This window comes from Taurulus bubalis (genome assembly GCF_910589615.1).
Source record: "Taurulus bubalis genome assembly, chromosome: 2".
Lineage (NCBI taxonomy): Eukaryota > Metazoa > Chordata > Actinopteri > Perciformes > Cottidae > Taurulus > Taurulus bubalis.
Window position 1 is genome coordinate 41,680,821 of NC_136590.1, and position 14,725 is coordinate 41,695,545.

The 14,725-nt window shown below is 44.5% G+C and overlaps 1 protein-coding gene across 1 annotated transcript in view; it reads left to right on the forward strand.

The window, feature by feature from the left end:
* uvrag (UV radiation resistance associated gene) overlaps positions 1-14,725 on the forward strand; it is a gene marked incomplete at its 3' end in the record, with an annotated part of 79,115 nt that overhangs the window by 27,447 nt on the left and 36,943 nt on the right. Inside the window, exon 12 of the mRNA XM_079233886.1 lies at positions 3,148-3,313. Within this exon, the coding sequence (XP_079090012.1) occupies positions 3,148-3,313 (166 nt within the window). The remainder of the gene's footprint in view (positions 1-3,147; positions 3,314-14,725) is intronic.

Consider the following 14,725-nt stretch of genomic DNA (forward strand, 5'->3'; position numbering starts at 1 on the left):
AGGCATGCCGAAGAAATGTTTGGCCTTAGCTTTAACGCTCGAGGGTTATATGTAAATGTTTGATGAATAGAACCCCATCTGTAGGCTGATGATATCATACATAGAGCATCTATGAGATCATAACGTTGGCAACTGTGCGTGGCAATTTGGCATTATTGCGCGAAGGTATTACAGTCTTCAACGTGCATAAATGTCATAATTTTATAATCACTGGCACAGCGTGCCATTTCAATGCATAAAAGACATAATGACATAATTGTATCATCAATAGTTTTACTAGCAGGGAAAGGTTGACATTCCTCTTGACTCTGTTTTTTCAGAACTAGCCAAAGTAGACACACATAATACGTGGCTCGCCTCCAATACTGTGTGTGGGATGAGCTGGTAGTGATTGAGCACCTGTGTAATCACTTTCCTGCGGCAAAGACGGTCTTTGAATTCAAATTAACAGACACGCACGCACAGGTTTTTTTGCTTCTGTTATTCTTTTTTTCTCCTCCTGACATTAGGTACATTTCCATCCACCTGTTTTAATGGGTATTGTCAATGTGCGCAACAAAAGAGAGCGGATACGCCGAAAATGTAAAAAGAAATCTTGAAATATCTCAAAAACGTTTTTCAGCTTTGCTGAGGAGGGAAAGTTGTGGAAAAAAAGCAAAAAAAAACATGGAACAAACACAAATGTCATATTTGCATCCCGTTTTCTACATCCTTTTTTCACCGAGATTCCACTGGCGCTCTTTTTATTGTGCTATCTTGTTGCACTCTTCTTCTGCAGTGATATACGGGTTTTCAGACTGGAGAATTTGCACCACCTACTTCTTATCCCATTGAACCTATAAAATAATAATCCTTGCAGTGGCATTCACTCGCTTTTTCTTTTGCCTAAATTCGCTTCGTTTGGTTCACACTTGGGAATTTTGGCCGCAGTTTTATTTGCATCAATTGATGCATCGTCCATCCAGTAAAAAGAATGAATTAATACAATGTCAGCCAGTGTTTCTGTAAAGCATAGTGCCAACAAAGAGGAGGGAGAGGGGTCCATATGGATTTAGTTTAAAAAAAAAAAGACAGAAAGAAAGGAGATATGAAAACAAATATTTGGAGCCTTTAAGTAAGGAAAGAGTTTGGAGCCAGGCATGTGGGCCGAGCAGGCCGACTAGCAACACTTAGCCTTTCTGATCTGCTCTTGGACTCTGACGGAGGAGCTGTTCAGCCTACCACGTGGATCTCGTCTCAAGATGCTTTGGTAACTGGTCCCACCGCTCCCAAAGAGACACAGCCGCAATAAACTCACAATATAATATCAGAGACGCGTGTTGGGCTTTGCCAGAAGGCGGTTTCAGCCACAAAACCCTTGTTACCACGTCGGTGTGGCAGGTTAGAGTGAGGTTTACGCCCGAATGCGACGTGAGAAATGAGGTTTGCTGTCACGGCGAGGTGACGACTTCATGACCCCTCAATAGTCGGGATTGAGCGGCTTTGGTCTGCGGCACTTGTCGTACACCGAGAACACACTCGTCACTGTCCGCTCAGCATTCTCCAGCTCGCCTTCCTCACAGCTGGTGAGACCCGGCGGGCCTCCGGACCCTATAACTCACAAAAAAAAAAAAAAGATCACTCCCGAATCCCCTGCTGTTGCACTCCACCTGTTGCAGCATATTTCAACAGCACAGCAGTAATGACAGCCAGCCCATTTTATGTTCCCAGCAATCGCTCGTTCCCATAAGGCGGAGGCCTGCGTCTGCTTCTGCCTCCCGGTCCTGCGTAGGTGGAACCCTAGCAGTGAGTAGAACCACCGAGCATGTGCTGTGGCGGAGGATGAAAGGCCTAACGGAGAACATCCTAATGCATTTACGGCTAACTACCTTTGCCCTCCCGGTCAGGTGGCTTGCTGTTTGTGCAACGTAGAGGAGAGCTGTCACGCCATCCAGGTAGCCATTAATATTCACCCTCTAACATTACCGCTGGGGCATCTTGCAACAGGCAGATCCCTTTTTAGAAAGAGAGGATGGAGAAGCATGCGTTTTACCCTCTTCATTTAACCCCCTGCTGTCTTTTGTGTGAGGTCTGCCCCAGGAAACAGCCTGATCATGCCTAGACCCGCCCCCACAGGAGGAGGATGTTCCAAATTAGAGACCAGGGTCAGGGTTAGTTGGAGTCCTAATCCCGCTGGGGGTCGAAGTGGAGCAGAGCGTCACTCCACTGAGGCCCTTCAGTGTTTTTACATTTAACTAAGCTTCCCTTGTCAGCGCAGTCTGACAAGTTAGAAGCAGTCTCCGCTTGCACCCTAAGGTGTTTTTTGCGTGACCTGTTGACATGTAGCATCATCCAGAAGCACCAGAGGCACAAGAAGCTATTTACTCCCATTTGCTTTATTTTTTTTCTGTCGACAAGAAAATGCAAGGAGGAAAATTAGAGGACCTGTGTGAAAAGACAGTATGAGCCGAGGAGCAAACCATTCACTATTGCCACAGTCTATCATTTCGGCGCATTAAGATAAAAACCACGATGATTTTAAGCCTTTGCCTCAAGCAGTGTCCTGCCGCTGTTTGAGAATGTGAAACCACTTATTGTGTCGTCTTGAAACCATTCCTCCCACTTGAAGCGAGATGTTTGCAGTACAGTTTTCCACTCCATCAGTTACTCGGGCTCAGAGGGAATATTTATACGTGACGCTTTTGCTTTTCGAGCACATATCTGAAAGATATTGGGTATCCCACTGTTACCGATGTTGTTTTTTTTGGGGTACTTTGTGGGCCGTGCCAAATTTAGGATCGCTTTCAAAACACCATCCCACATGAATGCAACGGCTCCTCTTCCCGTGGATACTCTGTTGCCAAACTATCTTTGGTTGGATGTTTGTTTGTACGTTTTTTGTTTGCGATTCTCAAGGTGTGGACTTGGTGTATCTAAACTGCGTTTTTGTTTTCCATGTGAGACATTGCTGACTGTGCTTTTGAAGTTGTTGGTGTGATAAAATACCCTTTTGGTTGATTAAAAGTAATGCTGTTTTTAATTTAATCTGCATTGGATTATAGTTTTAGAGGCTTCAGTGTGTGGATGCAGGTCACGTTAAACAGCCTTTTTGCTCTGCTCGGCTAATGTGCGGTTACTGGATCCTCTCTTTTGCTTTGTGCTACGCAGCAAAGGATGATGGGAGCCTGGCTGTCGCCCTGGGTTACACGTCGCACCTGGTCCTGATGATCTCGTGCTTCCTGCAGATCCCTCTTCGGTATCCGGTGATCCACAAGGGTTCCCGCTCCTCCATCAAGGACACCATCACTGACCGACTCACTGAGAAGGAGAGAGAGTAAGTGGGCTCAATACTCGGTTTGTCTTCCTGTGCAAATGGATCCGTCTAACTCCTGGAGGTAAAAGGTCAACGTCACTGTGACCTCACGTGTGACGATGAGTGAATTTCTTCAAATTTGGCACAAATGTCTACTTGGACTCAAGGATGAGCTGATTAGTTCAAAGGTCAAAGGAAACATGTTTTGGACCATGCCTTTTAAGAACTCTAATTCTAATCATGACAATTTCACAAATAGGATAAAATGATGATGTGATGACATTTTGGACAGACGTGAATGTAAACTACAACTGGACTGGTTGGCGAAGGCAAACAACCACAAGGTGGTCAATCTAGTTGTATGCATTAAGGAGATAGTTCAGGTGTTTTAAAGTGGGGTTCTATGAGGTGATCGTCCATCACCGTGTATGGTGATTAAGCCAATGCGGAAGTGTCTTAAAACTTGCATTCTCTCTACTAGTCACAGAGGAGCAAATAGACCATAAAGCAGAGTATGCTTCAGGGCGGGCTTACTGCGATTGACAGGTTGCTGTAGCTACCAGAGCCGTAGACGGTGTCTCTACGTCACTTCGGTAGCAAAAAGCCAAGAGACAAGCCAAGATGGTGACGGCTAAATTGACAAATTTAAGGCTTCAAAACAGCGATGACTACATCCACTTATTTTCTACGGTCTATGATTGTACCGTGCCGACCTCCAATCTACCGCAGTAACACACCGACTATGGACGAGTCCCTCATACACACCCACTTCAAAACATCTGAGCTATTCCTTAATGAGAGCAGATCGTCTCATGTGGCTGAAGTTATGCTATAGCTCTCTCAGCGTTGTGTTCAGGTGAAGCAATACTAAACAATACAAATACGTAAGTACTTGTCTACAATCCTGAAGTGTTTTATTCCATTGAAGACCTTGTGTGATGGGCCATAATCCTGACTCATTGCTGTTAGGTTGAATCTGTTTGCGGTGACTCAACAAAAACGTTTGTTTGAGGAAAAAAAAAAAAAAAACGTTTCCAACATCGTCATGTAAAAAGGTTATTGTGGAAAATTGGCAGTTTATACAAACATGTAAAGGACTTTAACAGACTATGGCAGCACCCAGCGGTTTTGGCAGCCGTTGTAGTTTTATTGTTGTATTTAGAGAGAAACACAAAATCAGGGCTCGACAGTAAGGGTTGCCAGGTCGCCATTTTGAGGAATTGGCAACCAATTCTTGGCGCTTGACAAGTTGATAATTTGCTCTGTCTCATTCCGGGATAATATCTCCCAAAACGCGTCCTACTTTCACAGATCCTCCCTGGCATGCTTTTAAATCTTTACGTGCATATTGCGCGAAAATTAGCTTTAAGTCTCCTAATTAAATAATAAATCATCCTTTTGATTTCTTAGTAAATCCGTCTGACTCTGCCAGTGTGTTCCTCATCCATTGGCAATTTTTAGTGGAGTGAATATTTCTTCACTGCAACTTTGCAAACCAATTTTGCCACATTTGCATCGTTGTATCTGTCGAATAGGCCGCGTTGGCATTGATGCCTGTGGACTCTGATTTGAATGCTCACTGGAAAATAAAATAAAGGCTGTAAAATGGAAGGGGCATACATCAGACATCTCAGCTGGTACTGATTTCCAACTGCAACAGTCAAGGTTAAAACAACACTAAACCTTTGTTATTATTTATAACACTGTTAACAAGGAAATACATATGGTTAAACCTACAGTGCATGCTGAATGTTTATTTTATTTAATTATCACCGCTTCATGATTACACTGCGCTTTGATTTCCACCAAGTTTATTACATTTTTAAGTAAACTATGAAAGCATGAGAGCCACGTCAAATATGCAGTATTCTTTCTATAAGCAAAAACAGATTCCAGGAGTGTGTAAGGGCTTTGGTGTTTGTCTCATTTGCCACATTTGGTCTAAACTGTTAACCTCGCTGTCCTCCCCTTCTTTTAAAAACAAAATATACATCTTACTCGGGTGTTCAGAGAGTCTATAAAGAAGCTCTGCTGAGACGGTAAATCAGTCACACCCAGGGGCGGTCCACTTTGCCTCCTGGCTTCCCCGCATAATCTTTATTTAAAACATTTTTTAAAGCGAGAACTATTCAGGATTGATAACACTATGTTGGCAAATGATAAGCTGAGAATCCAACCTCTCCTGGGGCTTTGTCTGGGTTGTTTGTCATGCATCATACACTGCAATTACAGCAACAGCCAGTGTAATGAAATTATTATTTGTGTATGTTATGGTTTTGTAGCTATGCATCACGTCTGGATAATAACAAAAATAACCTACTGCTGCGTTATGATGATTGCACGCTTGGGACACAATCGCTCAGGTATGAACCTTGCGTGCATGTTGACATTCCACACATGCAAGACCAGCTTCAATGAGTGTGAGCGGGGGAGTGTTGGGATGAAGATGATGCAGTGTCACTAACTGCTGTGGATGTGGGTGAATATAGGGTTGGAGTGAAGGAGTCCCGCTCCCTGTTAGCTCTTCCACTATTCCCAATATTCAGCTTTTGCTGCGCATGGCCTTGTTGGCGTCAGCAAAATATTTCAGTCATGTTTATATGTAAAGACATTTCACATGTTCTATGGGGTGTTTATTGCTGGGAATCTGAACAAATACGAGCACTTTGGGGGGTCACTTGCGAGTGTTTTTCTGGTGCGAGTTGGGGTTGTTTAAAACCTGGCTCATTACAGTGACTGATTTAAATTGGTAGGCGAAGAGAAGCAGGCCACAAAGCGACGTTATAACAGGACTGCACACCAGAGAGCCTCACCATCCCTTTGTTTCCATTCTCACCCTTTTCAATGTTCTGTGTAGCTGCTCATGGAGTAGCATGGTGGACGGGAAAGTATCCTCATAGAACGGTTCTTATATGGTTCCTTCATTTGAAAACCGCGTACGAGAACAGCCTGCCAACCACCAGCACCTCCATTGTGCTCTACTTTCCGTCCAAAACAAATGACTTCCTATCCTTGGCCGAGGGAGGCACACGGGTTTGGCGTGTAAATCAGCACTGACACGTCCACGTCCACATCCGTCGTACTTAAAAGACAAACAGCCGGGAGAAAGTGTGTGAGGAAAAGGAGAGCCCTTATCAGGCAGCGCGGTGATGGAGCGCCCGTCTCCCTCTGTGTGGGTGATTATGTCACGGGAACAGCCGGAGGGGCTCACTGGGAGTCGCATTCCTCGTCCTGCCATTGCAGGATATTTACACCCAAGCAAACGAAAAATAAACTCGCCGGCTGCGTGGCTGTCGAACAGACGCGACAGTCCCGCTTCGCTCTTAGGTGTCTCTGAGTGGGGCCGAACGCTCTAACAAACTTTCACTCCGCCCCCCCCTTCACATGTTTATGACCCCTGAGGTCCCGACGGGCTGCAGACACGCACCAAAATGATGTGTGGGGAGACGGAAAGCAACTAGCCCAGCTCTAAAAGTGTACAAAAAAGGGGTGATTAAAGTGTCGGAAAGAGGCAGCCAGCGGTGATAAGTGAGGTGGCCTGGGATCGGTTCCTCAGAGCGTGGTAGGATTAGCAAGCAGTCGGTCAATTATAATGCCGTGCACATACAACTGTATGCTTTTTTCTTTTTTGTTGCATCCTTTAAAGTAGGGCTCGGCATTCCTCCTTTTCTGTGGCTCTACTGCAGCACCAGGTGTTCATCCAGATTTCGGTAGCTGTTACAATCCAACATGAAATCCCTCAAGTTGATTTCTCAGAGCCCTGGGTATAATTGAGCAAGAATAAAATCCTTACACAAAGCCGAGGAATTGGCCTTCAGCGTGTCGTTGAGAATATGAATGTACTTTTTTTCGTTTGGCTGCCTTATTTCGCACAGTCTGATATTTTTGACACAGGAAAAGACGTCAAGGCATGTGTTGATCTGAACTGTGCTCCCCTCCACAGTTTGAGATTGGCCCTGTCAGAATGTTTGAAAGTAAGGTGTGGAATATGACTGGTCTGTTTGGCACCCTGTATGATTTGGTTTACTCTGGATCACAAACTCCCCCCCTCCAGTCCGTTCTCTGGACTCTTAACGACATGTTGCGCCCACATTTCGTCCTGTGGAGAGCCCGGTTCCAGTGTTTCTGATTTGTATGGGGGGAAAACGAGGGAGATGCGATCCAGATGTCCAGTGTCTGATTGAGACCAGAGCCCGGCCATTAAAAAGCAAGCGCTGCCTCATATATACGTTCGCCCCAAAGTATTGAGGCAAATCAGGTTATTTTTTGTTTGCTTGTTCTTTATCACGGCGAAAGGAAAAGAATGATGCAAGTGGGATTTACACATCCCGGCTTGGTTCAAACGCAAAATAACCTGCTATAACTAAATAACGCCAGGGAAGGAGGCGGTAGTGTAGCTTAAGACGAGAAGAACCTGTGAGCTTTAAGAAAAGAGGTTATTGTTCCGGGGCTTCAGCGGTTTCATGTCTCTTAACATGGACCATGTGCACAGGAGGAGAGGGGGAACTGCTCCCAAACCAAGCGGTCCTGCACAGCAACACAGAAAGGGAAAAGCACTGCAGCGGACGTTTAAGCATCCTGTTGAAGGGCCCATGACAACACACACACACACACACACACACACACACACACACACACACACACACACACACACACACACACACACACACACACACACACACACACACACACACAGAAGTCAAGGTTGGCAATCACTGAAGGTGATTAATTAGCTATAGTTAAAGCGTTAAAGCTTGGGTTGGTAATGTTGAGAAATATGCAAGTGGAAACAATTTTTTTTTTTTAAATGATCCCCCCCAAAAAAACAGCTCAGTGTTGCCAACTCTTTGACAATGAAAATAGCTAGCAGCACTAGCTTAATCAAGCAAGGAAGTCGCCTCGTCAGCAACACTCCAAAGCCACTCCCCCAAACTATGATTATGAACCATAGACTGTATATAAGAAGTGCACGTTGTCGATGTGACACCCTCGAACGGAAGTGACCACATTTGGTCTGCAGAGGAGTTATGGTGATGGATTTATTGACTATTTGACTCTAATAATCTATTATAATAGTAAGGTAATAGTCGACTATTGAGACCTTAAACTCATGTTTACAATGTTTGCTGAGGGAATAAATAGATGATGGCTTAAATGTTTAAGGCACATCTGCTTTGGCTTCACTTTTCAGAACTGGAGATTGCCAAATGATAATGAAATGATTGAACGGGCTTATTAAAGTCTTGGGACAGCCACAGATACAGCATTTGTTTTTCCTTTTCATTGTCAGAGCCTTTGATTAATTAATTGCTGACGGGATGCCAGAAGAATTTCAACAAATGTAATAAAAAATGTTTTTAGAGAAGTTTACCAACCACCCAATAAAGGGTGAGTTCACCCAAATGTCATGCTCAGACAGGGTTTCTATCTCACCCCTAGTAGGTATCGAGCCATGCAGACAGATTAGATTTTCATCTCCAGGGGTTTTAAGACACATGTTTTGGCATCTCTGCAATGGGGTTTATTTTTTGTCACCTATTCAACACTCTCAGTCTTTGAATGTTGATGGTTTAACCCAGGGGTCAGCAACCTTTCCTATCCAAAGAGCCATTTTGCCTTTTTTTTGGAGCTGCAAAAGCTATTTGATATCACAGCTTATAAAGTTTTATAAATAGTCATATTATATATAAACAACAACTATAGTTTGTTGTGTTTATGAAATTATAGAACAAGAATAAAGACCATTATTGACATTTGTATTGCTATTTTACCTGTTTATAACTATCAAACTCTTATGAAGAAGAGTAAAAGATAGTCATGTGTCGGCTACATTGAGGTCAATTAAAAACACAACTATGCGGAACATGATTCCTGTCTATATTTGTGGCTCATGTGTTCATCCTGTAACCACAAGGTAGCAGGTTCAAACCCCGTCCACCTCAAGTGAGGTTAACATTTTAAAGAGCATATATTTTGCTACGTTTACACTGAGCGTCCTCACGACAGGACTTTTAGAGCACCGCAAAAGGATCTGTTTTTTCTAGCATACGCCTCACTGTCTCACAAGCTGACACAGAACCAGCAGCAGTACTGGAGTTTGGAGACTTGATCCACTTCTTGAAAGTAGAGCTACTTTGCTCAGTTTGCTGCAGCAGTTGAGAAATCGCTCTTCTGCAGCTTGATACTTTTCAGCAGATGCTGTGTGCTTGTTCTGGAAGTGTCTTTCAACATTAGATGTTTTGTTGTTTGCTAATTTCTCGCCACATATCAAGCATACAGGTCAGCCAGCGTCGTTGGCAGTGAAAGCAAATTAATGCGTCCACGTAGAATTAAACTCTTCTTTTCTCCGTGACTTTTCTTTGTATTTATTTATCCATTGACAGCTTAGCGAGGGCGGGGCTCTGCATATCACGATTAGAGCCACCTGCAGGGAAGGTGCTGGACAGCAACATAATAGGATGTGATGCACATTTTAGTTAAAAAAATATTACATTTTAATTTGTATTATTATAATTTTTTTTTAAATCCTCAGGGAGCCGCAACAGACTGGCTAAAGAGCCGCATGCAGCTCCGGTGCCGCGGGTTGCCCGACCCCTGGATTAACCACTGTCCTACAGGACCGACTCATTCCATTGTGCAACTTTCAGCTCCAATTGGAATTCAAGTCATCCGTATTGAAATTAATATAAAGTTTAATATCTGATGAGAATCGTTTGATGTTGTACTGGGTTCTATAAGAGACGGCACGTTGTCTGGCATGATAGAATAAGTCATTGTTCAAGCAGTGTGATGAGCACATGGTGGTGCTTCAGCTGCATAGTTACTGTGTTTTTCATAGAAGAGATGAAAGACGTGATCAACTTGAGAGCCAGGGAGTTTGACTCAAACTTGATCGAATTCTTCATTACTTGTCAACTACAAAGGCACCCTGGGACTGGACTGAGTGTTTACTTGTCTCCTGAGGTTTTCTGCCAAATCACTCAAGGACAATAGCATGAATACTATGTTTATGATAACTCTGAGAAGAAGCTGAGGAGTCTCTTCTCGGTTGACGGGTTCATCTCCTTCATCTCGGAGCCCTGCTGGTGCGCAGCTTATTGGAGCAGTCAATGTCCATACTTCATTAAAGAGATAACGAGAAGCATCTGCGCTGAATGGCTTTCTGGAGGATGCGGAGCATTTCTAATAACAGTCTATTCTTGTTCATGGGTTGAGAGGAAAACATGAACGTACCACTCACAGTTGTTTTTCTTCAGTATTGGCTCTCTCTCTTTTTTTTAGCCCATGCCCAGATATGTCAACAACTATAAGATGGATCGGCACAGGGTGTTGCACAGACATTCATAGTGCCCTGAGGATGAACCCTGCACCACCTTGAGGTTGACGTTTGTGGTTTTACTTCAAACGTCTCCACATCCACGGGTTGGATTGCCATCAAAGGTAGTACACACAATATGAATATCCACCTTCAGGAGGACTTTTAAGGATTTGAGTGATCTTCTGACTTTATATTTAGCCCCATCATCAGGTCAGAATTTAAATTTCTCAAACGCTTTGGTTTATGACCAAATACATGCAGAATAATCACTTCCTCATCAGCCTCAGCTGCACTTAACATTACTAAACATGCACTAAACATGTGTCAAAATACCATTTTAGATTAAATATTGCCACGTTGCAGACTTTAGAAAACATCTTTTGTTTGTTGCGGATCCCTGAAATGTAAAACGTATTATTCCCCCTAATATCGCAATTGCAATGTCAGTCTTCAGCCTTATTAGCATCATCGTTATGAGCATGCCCATGGTAGTATTTAGCTCAAAGAGCAGCTCCGATCATGAAAATTGGCGTTGACCAGAAGCTGCCGTGGGGGTCAGAATATTAATCCTAAATCTGTGTAATGATCTTTTGATTCATGATCAGGTAGCATGTCATGTTTTGTTTTTTTAAAGACTGCGTTTGGGATCAAGTGATGGTCCGCTAAGTTTTGGTGGGGAAATTGCTACCTTCTGTTTGGCTGCTGGTCAGATTGAGCTCCCTCTCTGCTTGGGATTTAAAACAATGCAAGAAAACAAAAAGAAAGTGGCGTGGGGAACAAATATATATATATATATAAAATGGGAGCCCTGGGGTCGGGAGCTGGGGTCAGCAGACCCCTGGATATTCTTAAGAGCTGTGATGAAAACCCAGTATGACAGAGCGAGCCACCGCCACATCACTCAGGAGGCGTTTTAACGGCGCAGGCCAAGATGGCGAAACGGTTACACCGGGGTCCTAAGTGCAGCCACGGTCATTAAAACAGCATTCACTGACAGATGCTCAGTGTAATCATTTCTCAGATATTGAAAATTACAGCTCAATGTGATTTATATAGTAACCACTGCCATTAGAGCCTTGACAGTTGCAAGGCAGGTGTTTTTTTCTTTCTAAAAAGCAGGCCCAGATGATTTATGGTCCCGTGCTGTTTGAAATTGCACATTAAAGACATTTGCGTACACACACACACACACACACACACACACACACACACACACAATTAAAACAGGGGCTGTACGTACTGGCCAAGCCTCGTCTGCAACATGTGAGCCAGAACTGTTGTTTTGCACATTCTGAGTATTAATTAGGATGTCTAAACAGGCAGGCCAACACATGTGGCGACCCCAGCCTGTGTATACATTACTGCAGGTCAGCCGGTCGCGAGGAGTCCTCCCACCGTTTTTCTCGTGAACCGCGGTGAAGCTGAGCACGACCACCCACCTGCATAGCTGTGTCCTCCTTTTTACACTCCTACATTTAATACAGTGGACCCAAGAGGAAAGAGACGGGAGTCCAATATGCTACAACATGCTTCAGTATACATGCTCTCCAGAGTTTTCACAAGAAGCCCCCCCCTCCTGACCTTATGGCCTTCTCTAATAGACTCCTTTAACAGGACTGCCTGCAGAGACGATGGTCATTTTAGCTATTAAAAAACAAGCCTAAAAAAAAAAACAGAGCTCAGGTGGACTCCATTTTGGCTCCCACATTGTGGTAAAACTCCACACACCAATGTTGGCTTTTTAACACGGCTGTGTGCGTAATGCACAAACTCATATACCGAGCTTTAACTAGAGTCTTTGTGCCGCAGTGACCTCAGCGCTCCTCTTTGCTCAAACAGCCTACAAATGTGGCCGCTTTTTACCCAGAGGGTGTAAAAGGCGCCCTGTGCTGCTGACACCTGTGCAGGGAGACGGCGGAGACACGGCTGGTGGTGGATCCCTCCGAGATGAAAGACGTAACAGTCAGCCTGCTATTAAAAGATCCCTCAACAGGAATAATAAAATAAAAAAGAAATGGATAAGGAAGAAAGAGCAAAGGACTTCCTATTAGTCATCACTGTACCCCATGTGTTTATTGGTTGTATCCTCCCTTTTACAAGAGTCCCTCCTTATCTATTTAAGCTGCCTGTGTCTAGACCCCTGCAGTTAGAGCTGGCAGGCCGGGGCGCACGAATGCTCGCCCATAAAGACGAGGGACTTTCCTGTGAGACGCAGCCTTTGTCTTTTTACAGTGTCAGGGCTCCATACTTATTAATTACATATTTATTGTGTCTGCGCTCAGAGCCAGCACTCGCACGTCAGATATCCCGTCGTGAGATTGCTCTGGAGGGGAAGATGAGGGCTTTTTAAAATTATTATTTTTATTCGAGAGGGTTTACTTCTGCTCTCAACTCTCTGTCATTTCCTTTTCTTTCTTTCTTTCTATTTTTTTTTTTTCTCCCAGTGCACACAGAGTTGAATATTAGCTAAACGAAAGCACATTTCATGTTTCAGCAACGGAGCGGGTGTGTTGATTATGGCGCCTGTCATATTCGGTTTGCTGTGTTAGTTTCATGGACACGACCCTTCAACAGAGCCGCCGCCGAGGGGAGCAGCGGAGGGATGTGCTGACGGAAGAAACGGCCTGATTGAGGGAAGTGAGGAAATCTGAGGAGGAGCTGCTGAGATAGAGATGATTGCATTTGATTTATATGTACAACAGAATTAAACGACCAACAGAACAAGGTGCAAGAGGAGAAAGCAAGCTCATTTGAACTCATTTGGAAACAACAGAAAAACAATTAGTGTCACAAACTGGTTTGTGTCTGTTTATTCTGGACCCTCCACCCTGATGGGGGTACTGGTTCTGGCCTTCATACTCCTCCAGGAACTGTAATTTATTTCATCCTGTTTAGTGTGCAGGACCGCTTCAGCTTATGCTGCCGTGATTAAAAATGGCGTCCCTTCTCCTCTTCCTCTGCTGCTCTGTACTTCTCTCCGGGACAGAAGCACCATTTACTGCTGCTTTTATCGCTGTTGTATGTTTTGATCTACATCTTTTTTTGAACGCTCATTTTGAGCGCTTTCTTGGCACAGTTTGACTTTTTTCTTTTCTCATGGCCATATTAGATAATATATAAAATAATAATATGAGCCGGCTAAGTGAATCACACACTGCTTTTGGCGCCTCCTCCCTTTCCCCTCCATCCTCAGACTTCCTCCCTAACCCCCTACCCCACTGGTATGTAATAATATATTTGACTTTACTGGACGTCCCCGGGAGGAATTCCTGGTGTTTGGTGAACCGGAGTCTCTCCAGTGTGATTTCAGACACGGTGGACAGCGGCCATTAATCACTCTGCCGTGACTGTGACTGTGCATGTGTGTGTATGTGCGTGTGTGTGTGTGTGTGTGTGTGTTGGACGTGGCTCTGTTTTCCTTTTCGTGAGTGTTCATCAGCAAACAAGTCATATCTGCTCGTGCTAAAGCGATATTGAGAATGCCAGAGGTGCAAAGGGAATGCCTGTTTTGTTGTTGTTCCTCTCTCCGTTAGTTATTTCCCAGTGCTGAGATATGGCCTCCGGCATGTCGCTTTCTCCGTGGGGGCCTCCCCCCCCTCCCATGGCCGCTCATCGGGGATGCGAAGGGCCAGAAAGTGTCTGGCAGTGTGGCCCCCCGAGGCTACAGCGCCTCACTCTTTACTCCTTGAGAAGCAGCATCCTGTTGGAATTCATTCTGGGGCTGAAACGACCTCCATCTGTTACGGGTTTACTTCTTTCTCGTCCCGGGGTTGCAGCGCAATGTGTGAGAGCGGCGGTGTTTACAGAAAGTTGCCTGCTCACGTACGAGGAGGAGGAAACCAACACAAGAAATAGAACCAAAGCTACCGTCTGAGTTCACGTTCCCGAAGCCCGACGCTCTCGCAGCTGACGTGCTGAAACGTGGGTCTTATCAGAGATTCCCGAAGCATCGAAATCTGAGTAAAATCTGGCCCTCGAGACGTCAAAGTCACATCTGAATCAATACATCAAGTCTGCGGTGTTAGCAGTGCTGTTAGCGGTTTCTCAGTTGACGGAACAGTTCAGTGAAGTGGCAGCCCGGAGGAAGTGTACTTTCTGCTGTATTCTGCTATCGC